The sequence below is a fragment of the Blennius ocellaris genome (assembly GCF_963422515.1).
Source record: "Blennius ocellaris genome assembly, contig: SCAFFOLD_213, whole genome shotgun sequence".
NCBI classification, from domain to species: Eukaryota; Metazoa; Chordata; class Actinopteri; order Blenniiformes; family Blenniidae; genus Blennius; species Blennius ocellaris.
Window position 1 is genome coordinate 12501 of NW_027662184.1, and position 17500 is coordinate 30000.

Consider the following 17500-nt stretch of genomic DNA (forward strand, 5'->3'; position numbering starts at 1 on the left):
GATAATTGGATCTATTTTAGTAATTGGATTGTCTTCGTGCTCTGAAATAACCGTGACGGGCTATAAGCAGGTGAGTGAGGTGAGACAGCGGAGGGAGATTTGTCGGCAGACGTCAGGCGATGACTGCTAGTGTTTTGGATTTCGTGGTTTCCGTGCTAACTGGTGACCGACTTCCTTTAGCTGCCAGTCAAGACAGATTCTATAAATCCATAGCTGTCCAGTTTAACCGCACTTAAACTAAGGTTTTAATTGCTGTAACATGTTGTCAGTCTTATTTGAACACGTGTCGTTAATGGCACGGTGAAGGGCGCCGGTCACCAGTTAACAGGGAAAGTAATTCATCCGAAACACCTTTGAGCACAGCTTCGATTTGCTTTTCATGCAGGCGTTTACCTTTGAGGTATTCCGGAGATTCTTGCCACTCAGTAGAATATAAACTGGGTTATTATGGCCAGTGTGTCTCCGTCTGGCTGCTTGAAGCAGCAGAGCTTCACATAAAGGCCCTTTATTCAACTGACACACTTAGATAAGCCTGGTGTGGAACCAGTGACCTCCTTTATTCACCACCTGCCTGCTTTTGTTCCACATTCTAAATGATGACATGTCTGCTAATCTGGACTTCGTAGTGCTTTCTGTGGCAGCGGCTCATGTTTTCAATCTCTTGTTGGGCCTTTTTTTATTAACAAATTAAAAAAAACCTGTCATTGCACTGTTGGAATGATTCACCAGCGTGTTTCATTAACATGAAGCATTTATAATACTTCTCTGTTGCCATAGTTACTGTCTCTCTGACACCAGGTGAGACGAACAACCGCCGTGTTCGTACCGATGCGTAGCGCTTCTGTCTGCAGGTGAGTCGCCGCCGTCGCCATGACTACGCTGGACGACAAGCTCCTGGGGGAGAAGCTGCAGTACTACTACAGCAGCAGTGAGGACGAGGGCAGCGACAACGAGGACGAGGACGGAGAGACCAAGACCATCCGGGACGGACAGGCCGCCCAGCCCGACGTGGACTACAGCGCCGACGGGAGCGCCGTCAACACCGGTACACACACACACACACACACACACAGCTTTCTTTCTACGGTCAACAAATATACACAAAAATCTAAAACGCACAAAGAGAAGATCCATGTATTTTCTCCACAATTCAAACGTTTAATCAGATTAATCACAAAGTTGTTGTGGATTAGTTTTGATTAATCGTGATTGAATATCGTTCATTTTTAATCTAGATTAATAAAGTTTCGCGAAACAGAAAGAAGAGAATTTATCTGCACTTAATGTTTATTAAACACCTTTAACAGTTTTCATGTTCGGAAAAATCTTCTTTGTCAAAACAAACATTTATTCACATGAATGTTTGTTTTCCAGCAGCGACTGAGAAAAACTGCTTGCTTCATGTTAATGTGGGATTTTATTCTGGAAAGAAAGTCCTTCCTGCAGAGTCACTTCCTGTTCCGGCTCTGGGTGTGGGGGCTCTGGGTGTGGGGGCTCTGGGTGTGGGGGCTCTGGGTGTGGGGGCTCCGGGTGTGGGGGCTCTGGGTGTGAGGGCTCCGGGTGTGAGGGCTCCGGGTGTGGGGCCTCCGAGTGTGGGGGCTCCGGGTGTGGGGGCTCCGGTGTGGGGCCTCCGGGTGTGAGGGCTCCGGGTGTGGGGCCTCCGGGTGTGGGGGCTCTGGGTGTGAGGGCTCCGGGTGTGAGGGCTCCGGGTGTGGGGCCTCCGAGTGTGGGGGCTCCGGGTGTGGGGGCTCCGGTGTGGGGCCTCCGGGTGTGAGGGCTCCGGGTGTGAGGGCTCCGGGTGTGAGGGCTCCGGGTGTGGGGCCTCCGAGTGTGGGGGCTCCGGGTGTGGGGGCTCCGGTGTGGGGCCTCCGGGTGTGAGGGCTCCGGGTGTGAGGGCTCCGGGTGTGAGGGCTCCGGGTGTGGGGCCTCCGAGTGTGGGGGCTCCGGGTGTGGGGGCTCCGGTGTGGGGCCTCCGGGTGTGAGGGCTCCGGGTGTGAGGGCTCCGGGTGTGGGGGCTCCGGTGTGGGGGCTCCGGGTGTGGAGGCTCCGGTGTGGGGGCTCCGGGTGTGGGTGGCTCCGGGTGTGGGTGGCTCCGGGTGTGGGTGGCTCCGGGTGTGGGGGCTCTCGGTGTGGGGGCTCTGGGTGTGGGGGCTCTGGGTGTGGGGGCTCCGGGTGTGGGGGCTCCACCAGCAGTGTGACGTGGTGGTTCTCCTCCCGCAGGGCCCAAGGGCGTGATCAATGACTGGAGGAAGTACAAGCAGCTGGAGGTGGAGCAGAAGCAGGAGCAGAAGAAGGAGATGGAGCGACTGATCAAGAAGCTGTCCATGACCTGCCGCTCAGACCTGGACCAGGACCAGGAGGCCCGGGACCAGAAGGAGCTGCAGGACAAGATCAAAGGCAAAGTGAGTGAAGCGTCCAGGTTCTGGTCGGATCAATCAGGGTGATCAGATCGATCAGAGTGATCAGATCAATCAGGTTGATCAGGGTGATCAGATCAATCAGGGTGATCAGAGTGATCAGGTTGATCAGGGTGATCAGGTCAATCAGGGTGATCAGGTCAATCAGGGTGATCAGGTCAATCAGGGTGATCAGAGTGATCAGATCAATCAGGGTGATCAGGTTGATCAGAGTGATCAGGTTGATCAGGGTGATCAGGTCAATCAGGGTGATCAGATCAATCAGGGTGATCAGGTCAATCAGGGTGATCAGATCAATCAGGGTGATCAGATCAATCAGGGTGATCAGAGTGATCAGGTCAATCAGGGTGATCAGATCAATCAGGGTGATCAGGTCAATCAGGGTGATCAGGTCAATCAGGTTGATCAGGGTGATCAGGTCAATCAGGGTGATCAGATCAATCAGGGTGATCAGGTTGATCAGATCAATCAGATCAATCAGGGTGATCAGAGTGATCAGAGTGATCAGGTTGATCAGGTCAATCAGGGTGATCAGGTTGATCAGAGTGATCAGATCGATCAGGGTGATCAGGTCAATCAGGGTGATCAGAGTGATCAGATCAATCAGGTTGATCAGGGTGATCAGATCAATCAGGGTGATCAGGACAGTAGAGCAGCTCCTGCTGGTCGGTCATGTTCATGAGGAAGGATTGTTTTTATATTAAAGGTATAGTAGAGGATTTCTTCTTCTGGGTGGATCATCAAAATAACTGGTCCTCCCAACTGTCAATCATTCTGGTGATGTATGACGTAAGGCCGTCGTACGTGCTCGTCCCTGCAGCTCACTCCACACGGTTCTCATCATGCCGGTGGACCCGACGCATTGTTCTCCCACACTTTTACCCAGTTTCACCTCCTCTGGTGCAAATCTTCTTGTAAAGTGAGCTTGTGTGAGCGACGCCCACTTGTGACTTGTAAACAGAGCGTGCACGAGGAGAACAGGGCTCGTCACGTCTCTCTACACGTTCTAGTAGACGTTCCGTCTCCTAACGTTCTAGTAGGCGTTCCGTCTACTAACGTTCTAGTAGGCGTTCCGTCTACTAACGTTCTAGTAGGCGTTCCGTCTCCTAACGTTCTAGTAGGCGTTCCGTCTCCTAACGTTCTAGTAGACGTTCCGTCTCCTAACGTTCTAGTAGACGTTCCGTCTCCTAACGTTCTAGTAGACGTTCCGTCTCCTAACGTTCTAGTAGGCGTTCCGTCTCCTAACGTTCTAGTAGGCGTTCCGTCTCCTAACGTTCTAGTAGGCGTTCCGTCTCCTAACGTTCTAGTAGGCGTTCCGTCTCCCAACGTTCTAGTAGACGTTCCGTCTCCTAACGTTCTAGTAGGCGTTCCGTCCCGGGAGCAGGTACAGCGTTGCGCATGCGCATTTTTTTCAAACGGTGGAGAGGGCGGTTCTTTCCTAAAATTCCTGAAAATCCTCCTGTATACCTTTAAGTAGAATTTTCCCCGTTTCCATGGAAACTGAGTCAAATCGTTTATAAAAAAGTTTCCATGGACGTTGGAGGTTTTAAATAATTATCATTTCCTCCAGTTTCTGCAGTTTGATTGTTTCAAAAACTGTGTTTTCCCACCGTTTCCATGGAGATGGAGGGTTTTTGAAAAGTTCCACTTTGGGAGCTATTTTCCAAAACGTGTGTTGTCGGTGACTTGGGCACCAGACCCCGACATCACTTCCTCCCAGCTCTGACATCACTTCCTCCCAGCTCTGACATCACTTCCTCCCAGCCCTGACGTCACTTCCTCCCAGCTCTGACATCACTTCCTCCCAGCTCTGACATCACTTCCTCCCAGCTCTGACATCACTTCCTCCCAGCTCTGACATCACTTCCTCCCAGACCCCGACATCACTTCCTCCCAGCTCCCGACATCACTTCCTCCCAGCTCCCGACATCACTTCCTCCCAGCTCCCGACATCACTTCCTCCCAGCCCCCGACATCACTTCCTCCCAGCTCCCGACATCACTTCCTCCCAGCCCCCGACATCACTTCCTCCCAGCCCCGACATCACTTCCTCCCAGCTCCCGACATCACTTCCTCCCAGCTCCCGACATCACTTCCTCCCAGCTCCCGACATCACTTCCTCCCAGCTCCCGACATCACTTCCTCCCAGCTCCCGACATCACTTCCTCCCAGCTCCCGACATCACTTCCTCCCAGCTCCCGACATCACTTCCTCCCAGCTCCCGACGTCACTTCCTCCCAGCTCCCGACGTCACTTCCTCCCAGCTCCCGACGTCACTTCCTCCCAGCTCCCGACGTCACTTCCTCCCAGCTCCCGACGTCACTTCCTCCCAGACCCCGACGTCACTTCCTCCCAGACCCCGACGTCACTTCCTCCCAGACCCCGACGTCACTTCCTCCCAGCTCTGACATCACTTCCTCCCAGCTCTGACATCACTTCCTCCCAGACCCCGACATCACTTCCTCCCAGCTCCCGACATCACTTCCTCCCAGCTCCCGACATCACTTCCTCCCAGCTCTGACATCACTTCCTCCCAGACCCCGACGTCACTTCCTCCCAGACCCCGACGTCACTTCCTCCCAGACCCCGACGTCACTTCCTCCCAGACCCCGACGTCACTTCCTCCCAGACCCCGACGTCACTTCCTCCCAGACCCCGACGTCACTTCCTCCCAGCTCCCGACGTCACTTCCTCCCAGACCCCGACGTCACTTCCTCCCAGACCCCGACGTCACTTCCTCCCAGACCCCGACGTCACTTCCTCCCAGACCCCGACGTCACTTCCTCCCAGCCCCGACGTCACTTCCTCCCAGCCCCGACGTCACTTCCTCCCAGACCCCGACGTCACTTCCTCCCAGACCCCGACGTCACTTCCTCCCAGCTCCCGACGTCACTTCCTCCCAGCTCCCGACATCACTTCCTCCCAGCTCTGACATCACTTCCTCCCAGACCCCGATGTCACTTCCTCCCAGACCCCGACGTCACTTCCTCCCAGACCCCGACGTCACTTCCTCCCAGACCCCGACGTCACTTCCTCCCAGCCCCCGACATCACTTCCTCCCAGACCCCGACGTCACTTCCTCCCAGACCCCGACGTCACTTCCTCCCAGCCCCGACGTCACTTCCTCCCAGCCCCGACGTCACTTCCTCCCAGACCCCGACGTCACTTCCTCCCAGACCCCGACGTCACTTCCTCCCAGACCCCGACGTCACTTCCTCCCAGCCCCGACGTCACTTCCTCCCAGCCCCCGACGTCACTTCCTCCCAGCCCCCGACGTCACTTCCTCCCAGCCCCCGACATCACTTCCTCCCAGCCCCCGACATCACTTCCTCCCAGCTCTGACATCACTTCCTCCCAGACCCCGACATCACTTCCTCCCAGCCCCGACGTCACTTCCTCCCAGCCCCGACGTCACTTCCTCCCAGCCCCGACGTCACTTCCTCCCAGACCCCGACATCACTTCCTCCCAGCCCCGACGTCACTTCCTCCCAGCCCCGACGTCACTTCCTCCCAGCCCCGACGTCACTTCCTCCCAGCCCCGACGTCACTTCCTCCCAGACCCCGACGTCACTTCCTCCCAGCCCCGACGTCACTTCCTCCCAGACCCCGACGTCACTTCCTCCCAGCCCCCGACATCACTTCCTCCCAGCTCTGACATCACTTCCTCCCAGCCCCCGACATCACTTCCTCCCAGCTCTGACATCACTTCCTCCCAGACCCCGACATCACTTCCTCCCAGACCCCGACATCACTTCCTCCCAGCCCCGACGTCACTTCCTCCCAGCCCCGACGTCACTTCCTCCCAGCCCCGACGTCACTTCCTACCAGCCCCCGACGTCACTTCCTCCCAGCCCCGACGTCACTTCCTCCCAGACCCCGACGTCACTTCCTCCCAGCCCCGACGTCACTTCCTCCCAGCCCCCGACGTCACTTCCTCCCAGCCCCCGACGTCACTTCCTCCCAGCCCCCGACATCACTTCCTCCCAGCCCCGACGTCACTTCCTCCCAGCTCTGACATCACTTCCTCCCAGCCCCGACGTCACTTCCTCCCAGACCCCGACATCACTTCCTCCCAGCCCCGACGTCACTTCCTCCCAGCCCCGACGTCACTTCCTCCCAGCCCCGACGTCACTTCCTCCCAGCTCCGACGTCACTTCCTCCCAGCCCCGACGTCACTTCCTCCCAGACCCCGACGTCACTTCCTCCCAGCCCCCGACATCACTTCCTCCCAGCTCTGACATCACTTCCTCCCAGCCCCCGACATCACTTCCTCCCAGCTCTGACATCACTTCCTCCCAGACCCCGACATCACTTCCTCCCAGACCCCGACATCACTTCCTCCCAGCCCCGACGTCACTTCCTCCCAGCCCCGACGTCACTTCCTCCCAGCCCCGACGTCACTTCCTACCAGCCCCCGACGTCACTTCCTCCCAGCCCCGACGTCACTTCCTCCCAGACCCCGACGTCACTTCCTCCCAGCCCCGACGTCACTTCCTCCCAGACCCCGACGTCACTTCCTCCCAGACCCCGACATCACTTCCTCCCAGCCCCGACGTCACTTCCTCCCAGCCCCGACGTCACTTCCTCCCAGCCCCGACGTCACTTCCTCCCAGCCCCGACGTCACTTCCTCCCAGACCCCGACGTCACTTCCTCCCAGCCCCGACGTCACTTCCTCCCAGACCCCGACGTCACTTCCTCCCAGCCCCCGACATCACTTCCTCCCAGCTCTGACATCACTTCCTCCCAGACCCCGACATCACTTCCTCCCAGACCCCGACATCACTTCCTCCCAGCCCCGACGTCACTTCCTCCCAGCCCCGACGTCACTTCCTCCCAGCCCCGACGTCACTTCCTACCAGCCCCCGACGTCACTTCCTCCCAGCTCCCGACGTCACTTCCTCCCAGCTCTGACATCACTTCCTGTCTGGCTGCAGATGACGATGCAGGAGTACAGCCTGCTGCAGGAGGAGGAGGACGACGAGGACTTCCTGCAGCACTACCGCATGCAGCGCATCGAGGAGATGCGGCGGCAGCTGTGCCGCGGGAAGCGCTTCGCCCAGGTGTACGAGCTGAGCGGCGGCGAGGACTTCCTGCAGGCGCTGGACGGCGAGGACCCCGGCACGCTGGTGATGATCCACATCCACGAGCCGGGCGCGGCGGGCTGCGACGCCATGCGCGGCAGCCTGCTGTGCCTGGCGCACGAGTACCCGCTGGTGAAGTTCTGCAGCGTGCGCAGCTCCGCCATCAGCACCAGCGCCCTGTTCAGGGACGGCGCCCTGCCCGCCCTGCTGGTCTACAAGGGCGGCGACCTCATCGGGAACTTCGTGCGGCTCACCGACCAGCTGGGCGACGACTTCTTCGCCGTGGACGTGGAGGCGCTGCTGCAGGAGTACGGCCTGCTGCCCGACAAGGCGCCCGGCCCGCCCGGCGCCGTGCGCAACGGCGCCATCGTGCAGGGCGGCGCCAGCGACGAGGACTCGGACCTGGACATCGACTAGCGCCGCCGCGGCCGGCGAGGACCAGACTTGTGGAGCCGGAGCGCCCCCCGGAGGCGCATCATTCCTCACAAGCCCCGCCTCCAGGTCACGTCATTCCTCACAAGCTCCGCCTCCAGGTCCGGCCGGAGCCTCGTTTGTTCTACGGTTTATTTATTTCATGTGTTGGAACGTCTCGTCGTTTCTCTTCCACGGCGTCTCGTCCTTTTCTAACTTTTCTATTTGTGCTGCACCAGAATAAAGACAGGATTCACACGCCCTCCTCGTTTACTCCTCCTTTATTCCTCCTTCATCCCTCCTTTATTCCTTGTTTACTCCTCCTTTACTCCTCCTTCATCCCTCCTTTATTCCTCCTTTATTCCTCCTTTATTCCTCCTTCATTCCTCCTTTATCCCTCCTTCATCCCTCCTTTATTCCTCCTTCATTCCTCCTTCATTCCTCCTTTATTCCTCCTTCATTCCTCCTTTATTCCTCCTTCATTCCTCCTTTATTCCTCCTTCATCCCTCCTTTATTCCTCCTTTACTCCTCCTTCATCCCTCCTTCATCCCTCCTTTATTCCTCCTTCATCCCTCCTTTATCCCTCCTTCATTCCTCCTTCATCCCTCCTTTATTCCTCCTTCATCCCTCCTTTATTCCTCCTTCATCCCTCCTTCATTCCTCGTTTACTCCTCCTTTATCCCTCCTTCATTCCTCCTTTATTCATCCTTCATTCCTCCTTTATCCCTCCTTTATTCCTCCTTCATCCCTCCTTTATTCCTCCATCCCTCCTTTATTCCTCCATCCCTCCTTTATTCCTCCTTCATCCCTCCTTTATCCCTCCTTCATTCCTCCTTTATCCCTCCTTCATCCCTCCTTTATTCCTCCTTCATCCCTCCTTTATTCCTCCTTCATCCCTCCTTCATTCCTCGTTTACTCCTCCTTTATTCCTCCATTCCTCCTTTATTCCTCGTTTACTCCTTTATTCCTCCTTCATCCCTCCTTTATTCCTCCTTCATCCCTCCTTTACTCGTTTATTCCTCCTTTATTCCTCCTTCATCCCTCCTTTATTCCTCCTTCATTCCTCCTTCATTCCTCCTTTATTCCTCCTTCATCCCTCCTTTATTCCTCCTTCATTCCTCCTTTATTCCTCCTTCATCCCTCCTTTACTCGTTTATTCCTCCTTCATTCCTCCTTCATTCCTCCTTCATTCCTCCTTTATTCCTCCTTCATTCCTCCTTCATCCCTCCTTCATTCCTCCTTTATTCCTCCTTCATCCCTCCTTTACTCGTTTATTCCTCCTTCATCCCTCCTTTATTCCTCCTTCATCCCTCCTTTATTCCTCCTCCATCCCTCCTTTAAACATCCAAACTCCGGCAGATGAAGTCATAATAAAAACAAAGCTCTTTATTTGTGTTGCGCTTTACGTCAATAATCCTCACGGTACTAAAAACAATATCGGCTGAAAACAATGAAGGAACGTTGTGGCGCCGCCTGGTGGTCTGGGGGGGAAATGAGCGTGTTAATTGTTTTCTGTAATGTTCTGGACTGCAGCCGATTGAACCTTTTCCTCTGCTGTGATCAACAACAACAACAACAACAACAGCAGCAGCTCTTCCAGCTCGGTGAGTCCTGCAGACTGATCTGACAAACACAGACTGACAGATCAAGTCGATAAGCCTGGGGGGGGGGGGGGAGGGGGGGGGGTCCTCCAGAGCATTAGCATTATGTGAATGATGCAGCAGCTACAAGCCGCCCAGCAGCAGCAGCAGCAGGAGGCCCAGCAGCAGCAGCAGCAGGGCGGCGGGCTGCGGGCGGAGCGGGGGGGCGGAGTCGTGCGGCTCGTGGCCACAGAGGGCGTTCTCCAACAGCACGTGACTTTCAGCACTGACGCCTGACGAGAGACGGGAGAAACAAGGCTGCAGTGACAATCCAGCGGTGCTTCCACACGTCGCCACCAGGGGGCGGCGTTTCCACACGTCGCCACCAGGGGGCGGCGCTTCCACACGTCGCCACCAGGGGGCGGCGCTTCCACACGTCGCCACCAGGGGGCGGCGCTTCCGCGCGTCGCCACCAGGGGGCGGCGCTTCCGCGCGTCGCCACCAGGGGGCGGCGCTTCCACGCGTCGCCACCAGGGGGCGGCGCTTCCACGCGTCGCCACCAGGGGGCGGCGCTTCCACGCGTCGCCACCAGGGGGCGGCGCTTCCACGCGTCGCCACCAGGGGGCGGCGCTTCCACGCGTCGCCACCAGGGGGCGGCGCTTCCGCGCGTCGCCACCAGGGGGCGGCGCTTCCACGCGTCGCCACCAGGGGGCGGCGCTTCCACGCGTCGCCACCAGGGGGCGGCGCTTCCACGCGTCGCCACCAGGGGGCGGCGCTTCCACGCGTCGCCACCAGGGGGCGGCGCTTCCACACGTCGCCACCAGGGGGCGGCGCTTCCGCGCGTCGCCACCAGGGGGCGGCGTTCAGCTGCAGGCAGTGCAGTGAAGCGCCACCACGTTACAACCTCCGTACAAAGGTAAAACCTGGTGTACTGTGAGTACTGTGTGTGTACTGTGAGTACTGAGAGTACTGAGAGTACTATGTACTGTGAGTACTGTGTGTGTACTGTGAGTACTGTGTGTGTACTGTGAGTACTGCGAGTACTGAGAGTACTATGTACTGTGAGTACTGTGTGTGTACTGTCAGTACTGTGTGTGTACTGTGAGTACTGAGAGTACTATGTACTGTGAGTACTGTGTGTGTACTGTCAGTACTGTGTATGTACTGTGAGTACTGAGAGTACTATGTACTGTGAGTACTGTGTGTGTACTGTCAGTACTGTGTGTGTACTGTGAGTACTGAGAGTACTATGTACTGTGAGTACTGTGTGTGTACTGTCAGTACTGTGTGTGTACTGTGAGTACTGTGAGTACTGTGTGTGTACTGAGAGTACTATGTACTGTGTGTACTGTGAGTACTGTGTGAGTACTGAGAGTACTATGTACTGTGTGTACTGTGAGTACTGTGTGAGTACTGTGTGTACTGTGAGTACTATGTACTGTGAGTACTATGTACTGTGAGTACTGTGTACTGTGAGTACTGAGTACTGCAGACGCACCGTGCTGCGACCAGTCGTCCCAGAGACGCTGAACTTCTTCGCCGTGACGTTCATGATGAGCAGCGTCTGTTCAGAAACACGACTCAGCATTATTCTGTCACTCCAGGCCCAAAAGTACCGACTGAAATAATCGTTAATGCTGACTGACCACACGCTTCTTTTAAACTGTATTCAGATATTTATCATGTGTATTAATGCTCATGTTCAGTAAAGGTTAAACAGTTTAGTCATGTTAATGCTCATGTTAAAGGTTAAACAATTTAGTCATGTTAATGCTCATGTTAAAGGTTAAACATAGTTTAGTCATGTTAATGCTCATGTTAAAGGTTAAACATAGTTTAGTCATGTTAATGCTCATGTTAAAGGTTAAACAGTTTAGTCATGTTAATGCTCATGTTAAAGGTTAAACAGTTTAGTCATGTTAATGCTCATGTTAAAGGTTAAACATAGTTTAGTCATGTTAATGCTCATGTTAAAGGTTAAACATAGTTTAGTCATGTTAATGCTCATGTTAAAGGTTGAACAGTTTAGTCATGTTAATGCTCATGTTAAAGGTTAAACATAGTTTAGTCATGTTAATGCTCATGTTAAAGGTTAAACAGTTTAGTCATGTTAATGCTCATGTTAAAGGTTGAACAGTTTAGTCATGTTAATGCTCATGTTAAAGGTTGAACAGTTTAGTCATGTTAATGCTCATGTTAAAGGTTGAACAGTTTAGTCATGTTAATGCTCATGTTAAAGGTTGAACAGTTTAGTCATGTTAATGCTCATGTTAAAGGTTGAACAGTTTAGTCATGTTAATGCTCATGTTAAAGGTTGAACAGTTTAGTCATGTTAATGCTCATGTTAAAGGTTGAACAGTTTAGTCATGTTAATGCTCATGTTAAAGGTTAAACAGTTTAGTCATGTTAATGCTCATGTTAAAGGTTAAACAGTTTAGTCATGTTAATGCTCATGTTAAAGGTTGAACAGTTTAGTCATGTTAATGCTCATGTTAAAGGTTGAACAGTTTAGTCATGTTAATGCTCATGTTAAAGGTTGAACAGTTTAGTCATGTTAATGCTCATGTTAAAGGTTGAACAGTTTAGTCATGTTAATGCTCATGTTAAAGGTTAAACAGTTTAGTCATGTTAATGCTCATGTTAAAGGTTGAACAGTTTAGTCATGTTAATGCTCATGTTAAAGGTTGAACAGTTTAGTCATGTTAATGCTCATGTTAAAGGTTAAACAGTTTAGTCATGTTAATGCTCATGTTAAAGGTTGAACAGTTTAGTCATGTTAATGCTCATGTTAAAGGTTGAACAGTTTAGTCATGTTAATGCTCATGTTAAAGGTTGAACAGTTTAGTCATGTTAATGCTCATGTTAAAGGTTAAACAGTTTAGTCATGTTAATGCTCATGTTAAAGGTTGAACAGTTTAGTCATGTTAATGCTCATGTTAAAGGTTAAACAGTTTAGTCATGTTAATGCTCATGTTAAAGGTTAAACAGTTTAGTCATGTTAATGCTCATGTTAAAGGTTGAACAGTTTAGTTATGTTAATGCTCATGTTAAAGGTTAAACAGTTTAGTCATGTTAATGCTCATGTTAAAGGTTAAACAGTTTAGTCATGTTAATGCTCATGTTAAAGGTTAAACAGTTTAGTCATGTTAATGCTCATGTTAAAGGTTGAACAGTTTAGTCATGTTAATGCTCATGTTAATTAAATACATTCCGTCCCTTGCAGCTCAGTGTCCATGAAGGACGGAGGAGACGGAGGAGCCGGTACCGTTAGCGTGGAGCCTCAGCATTCTCTTGAGCTGACGTAGCGCCTGGGTGAGGTTGTCCAGCTGCTCGTGGAGGCGGATGTTCTCCTCCATCAGGGTGTGGATGGTGTCCTGCAGCTCGAAGCCGCCGCTCTGCAGCAGCAGCAGCGGCAGCAGCAGCAGGAGACGCAGTCCGGACATGGAGCTGTCCTCCTGGGGGGACGGACTGGAGCTGTCCTCCTGGGGGGACGGACTGGAGAGGACAATGGCCAGGACGGAGGGACCAGATCAGTGTGGAGGACGGAGTGGAGGACGGAGTGGAGGACGGAGTCGCAGCAGTGGAGGAAAATCCATCCTGCTTCCTTCCACATCACTGACCCTGATGGTTCACATCAATACGTCCAATCAGGAGGTCAGAGCCTCCTTTCATCTAGGAGCCGCCAGGAGGTTCTGACCCGGGTGTCACCAGGAGGCCGGGTCAGAGCCTCCTGGTGACACCCGGGTCAGAGCCTCCATGGTGGCCCGGCTCCTGGTGACACCCGGGTCAGAGCCTCCATGGTGGCCCGGCTCCTGGTGACACCCGGGTCAGAGCCTCCATGACGGCTCCTGGTGACACCCGGGTCAGAACCTCCATGACGGCTCCTGGTGACACCCGGGTCAGAGCCTCCATGACGGCTCCTGGTGACACCCGGGTCAGATCCTCCATGACGGCTCCTGGTGACACCCGGGTCAGATCCTCCATGACGGCTCCTGGTGACACCCGGGTCAGAGCCTCCATGGTGGCCCGGCTCCTGGTGACACCCGGGTCAGAGCCTCCATGGTGGCCCGGCTCCTGGTGACACCCGGGTCAGAGCCTCCATGACGGCTCCTGGTGACACCCGGGTCAGATCCTCCATGACGGCTCCTGGTGACACCCGGGTCAGAACCTCCATGACGGCTCCTGGTGACACCCGGGTCAGATCCTCCATGACGGCTCCTGGTGACACCCGGGTCAGAACCTCCATGACGGCTCCTGGTGACACCCGGGTCAGAACCTCCATGACGGCTCCTGGTGACACCCGGGTCAGAGCCTCCATGACGGCTCCTGGTGACACCCGGGTCAGAACCTCCATGACGGCTCCTGGTGACACCCGGGTCAGAACCTCCATGACGGCTCCTGGTGACACCCGGGTCAGAGCCTCCATGACGGCTCCTGGTGACACCCGGGTCAGAGCCTCCACCGGCCCTGATGAAGGCGAGGTTCCAGCCTCGCCCTCTTTTATTAATCAAAACCCACCGTTCCCTCCATCGCAGGACCAAACATTCAGACGTTGACAAGTTGACCAACCGAAACACGACTTTGATCTTTGATTGACAAGTCTTTTACTTTGATGTTAGTTTGAAAGGCCCCCTGCTGTTCTAACCAGAAGCGTTGGTCCGTCTTCAGATCCACATTTAAAACCACAGAATCTCCAGAGAAAAGACTCGAGACAAAGTGCAGGTTTTTTTTTTCCACAAACAGAAAGTGTTGCTTTATTTTGAAGGGGTGTTTATGCCGTCTTGGTGGCCCTGGTGCGCTTCTTCTTCACCACCACGGGCTTCTGGCTCTTCAGGATGGCGCTGGCGCGGCGCAGGGCGGCCTGAGGACAGACAGAGGGTCAGACGCGTTCCTTGACGAGGTCAGGGGTCAAAGGTCAGCGTGAGGGCGGCTCACCATGCGCAGGTCCTTCCTGTACTTGTTCTTGCTGATGATGTGGCGCAGGCTGTTGAGCGTGGCGCGGGAGTTCTTGTTGATGGTGATCTTCTCGTAGGCGTTGGCGGGTTTACGCTGGCCTGTGCACAACAGAAACATGAACCGCCGGTCTCCATGGCAACCAGGCCACAAGCGGCTGCAGACACTCACCTCGACGTTTCTTCAGCACCACCACGATGCCCTTGCCGTCGGCGGCCGGCTGCACGCCCACCGTCTTCTTGTGCACCAGGCCGTTGAAGCGGAAGGAGTTCCTGGACTTCAGGTTGTTCGGCTCCTGTCAACCGGCAAGCGGCTCGTTACTCAAACCGGCCCGACGAGGCCGCGGGACCAGAAGCCGCCACACGAGGCGCCAGTCCGGACAAACTACCAAGAGATAATACCGTATTTTCCGCCCTATAAGGCACCTAAATACCTCAAATTTTCTCAAAAGCTGCCGGTGCGCCTTATATATGGACGATTGTTCTACTCGAGACTGCTATTTGACAGCTGATCAACCAGAAGCTTTTATTTTGACAACTCTAACTTCGCAACCGGATGTTCAGAGTGGACCACACTCCACACAACACCTTCATCACTCATGGTTGCACACCAACATTCTAACAAACCAAAATAAACTAGATGAAATAATGACTCCCTAAACTGGGGAACAAAAACACATAAACACAATCAACATAACACCAACCCAACAACAACCCACAATAACCAACAACACAAAACATGAATTTGTCGCTGCAAGGCATGATGGGACATCCTGAGCTCCTCAGTGCAGCCGATAGAAACTCCCATAATTCATTGCAGCTGTTTGTGGTGTTTTAAATGCAATTATTGGGGGTTATATTTGGTTTGTGGTGTCGGTAATAATTGTGTTGTGTTGTGTTTTTGTTGCTTAGTTCATGTAGTTTAGTTTATTATTATTATTATTATTATTATTACCGGTAGTTGTAAGTTGTCAACCAGCAGTGAAGAAGTTTTGTGTGTAGTGTCCTCATGGCATAGGCTGCAGGTAGGACTATCAAAATAAAGTGTGTGCACCTCTCTGGGTGTTAGAATCAGTGGAAAATGTAACCTAATGGCTTTGAGCTGTAAAGGTTGCTGACCACTGGTCTGTTCCGTGCGCCTTATAGGGCGGTGCGCCTTATATATGAATGAAGTTGTAAATTATGTCAATCAATGTAGGTGCGCCTTATAGGGCAGAAAATACGGTAGTTTGTTCAGAGCAGCAGACACTGAGGCCGGGGACACGAGACGACACCCGATCCGCTAAATGACGGGGGGAAACTTTAGCGCCACACGCTGAACGATGTAGTGAGTCTGCCGGGCCATGGGGGGGCGCCGGCGCTTGGTTTGGTAATGAAACCAGTGTGCAGAGAAGAAAACGCCGTAAACACCAAGAAAATGTAGAGAACCAGACTCAACTATTAAACTACTGACGTGGACCAGAGAACTACAATACGACCGCCAGTCGGCCATGTTTGTTTACAACTGGATTCTTTTTCCAAATTGACTTGACAATTTTCTGATTGGTTCGTTAAACGAGGACATTTTCATCATCAACCGGTTTTAATGTCTCTCCTTGTGAAGCACTGAACCGTCCAGCGTGTTGGTTTTAACGTCTGTGAACCAACCAGGCTGCTAAAATGAGTCACTGGTTCGAAATGTGAATTATGTGACTAGAATGTGAACTGAACCGGGTCAAAACAGGAGGCGGTCTAGAATCAACTCACGGTGCTGTAGGTCTGTCCGTTCCTCTTGATGAGGAAGCTGGAGCAGTTCCTGATGACCATCCACTGCAGGTGGGACGACATGATGAGGCTGGAACGTACAAACGTGTCAAAATGAGTTTGGTTCTCTGCAGAAGAGCCGCTAACAGGAAGCTAACTGGAGGCTAACAAGAAGCTAACTGCTTCTCATTCACCAACGTGGGATCCGCATGTGAATAACCTTACGACTTCCCGAGGCTCTAATACATCAATCCACACAACCAGAGGACTATTGTGAGCGTTTATCTCAGAAGAACCCTGGACTAGATTAGATTAGCATAGCGTGCTAACATGAGCTCCACGAGGCCTCGCCGCCGCGACGTTTCACCACAATATCACACATTAACACGCAGAATGCGACCATTTCCCGCCGGCGCTCGTCTATAAACACCCCCTGTAACGGCAACGGCTTACTTTAAGGCGGTAAACACCGCTAGTGAGCGTTAAATGTAGATTTGAGCAGCGGCTGTTAGCGGCAGGAGCGACCACGTTACCTTCTAGCGGAGGAAAAGGACCGGAGAGGCCGCAGCACGCCTTTCCTCGCCGCTCCAGCGATCCGTCCGCACGGGACCGTATCAGGCCACAGGACATGTGTTATTTAGCAGCGAAATCTAAATGATCTACACACAAACATGAAATATAGGACTAATTATGAAGGTTAATGCAGGCATATCAAACGATTTGTGTAGTTTCGTATGGGACTAGCTTCTTGTAAGCGGAGGAACACACAAATATCCCAAGTGACGCGTGACGTCACTAATGTGCGTCCCGTGTTTACGGACGGTCGTCAAATGTTGAGCAAGAAAACCTTAAATCTGGATTAAAACCTTGTTTTGTTCTAGATGAAAACAGGCGATCGTGTGGATCGAGAGCAGAATAAAGACAGAAGGAAACCAGGAGCCGCCTCAGAGGCGGACTGAGGTGGATTTAGTCCAGATGTGGCTGTGATTGGAGGATGTGAAGCTTCAAAATCACAGACCTGGAAGAAACAAGTGATGATTCTGAAGATGAGCATGAAATGTTAAGCGATCAAAACACACACATGGATGAGAATGAGGATCTGGAGACACTGGGTGAGCAGCTGTACCCGCTGATTTACCACAAACACCAGGAACACGCTGCGAAACTCACAGGTGAGGAGTGACAGTACTAATCTATGTCTGCATCAGTGGATCAATATGGATCAATATTAATCAATATGGATCAATATGGATCAATATTAATCATTATGGATCAATATGAACATGCATGCTGGAGCGAATGTGAGTGAAATGT

At 53.1% G+C, this 17500-nt stretch overlaps 3 protein-coding genes across 4 annotated transcripts in view; 2 read left to right on the top strand and 1 right to left on the bottom strand.

Moving 5' to 3' along the window:
• pdcl (phosducin-like) overlaps window positions 1-8162 on the top strand; it is a 9071-nt gene extending 909 nt beyond the window's left edge. Inside the window, exons 2-4 of the mRNA XM_080521590.1 lie at window positions 852-1045; window positions 2221-2402; window positions 7353-8162. Of these exons, the coding sequence (XP_080377716.1) occupies window positions 871-1045; window positions 2221-2402; window positions 7353-7916 (921 nt within the window). The 5' untranslated portion in view covers window positions 852-870 and the 3' untranslated portion in view covers window positions 7917-8162. The remainder of the gene's footprint in view (window positions 1-851; window positions 1046-2220; window positions 2403-7352) is intronic.
• Window positions 8163-14214: 6052 nt separating this feature from the next.
• On the bottom strand, window positions 14215-16778 carry rpl28 (ribosomal protein L28). 2 transcript variants are annotated; one of them, XM_080521592.1, is made up of 5 exons: window positions 16720-16778; window positions 16190-16277; window positions 14616-14739; window positions 14427-14545; window positions 14215-14352 (listed from the first exon to the last, which is right to left on the bottom strand). In XM_080521592.1, exons 2-5 carry the CDS (start codon window positions 16268-16270, stop codon window positions 14263-14265), a joined length of 414 nt encoding a protein of 137 aa, XP_080377718.1. In that variant the 5' UTR covers window positions 16271-16277; window positions 16720-16778; the 3' UTR covers window positions 14215-14262. The 2 variants fall into 2 exon arrangements, with proteins under 2 accessions (XP_080377718.1, XP_080377717.1); XM_080521591.1 differs by having other exon boundaries at window positions 16640-16739.
• A 124-nt stretch (window positions 16779-16902) lies between these two features.
• Window positions 16903-17500, top strand: part of LOC308148152 (uncharacterized protein) — a gene marked incomplete at its 3' end in the record, with an annotated part of 4722 nt that continues 4124 nt past the window's right edge. The window contains exon 1 of the mRNA XM_080521588.1: window positions 16903-17358. Within this exon, the coding sequence (XP_080377714.1) occupies window positions 17244-17358 (115 nt within the window). The 5' untranslated portion in view covers window positions 16903-17243. The remainder of the gene's footprint in view (window positions 17359-17500) is intronic.

What these genes read in the sequence shown, in the direction of transcription:
- rpl28 (XM_080521592.1), bottom strand. Translation starts at nt 16,270, where the DNA reads ATGTCGTCCCACCTGCAGTGGATGGTCATCAGGAACTGCTCCAGCTTC. An exon ending in ACGGACAGACCTACAGCACC is followed by an intron (nt 14,740 to 16,189) that starts GTGAGTTGATTC and finishes GCCGGTTGACAG; the next exon opens with GAGCCGAACAACCTGAAGTC. An exon ending in GGTGCTGAAGAAACGTCGAG is followed by an intron (nt 14,546 to 14,615) that starts GTGAGTGTCTGC and finishes TGTTGTGCACAG; the next exon opens with GCCAGCGTAAACCCGCCAAC.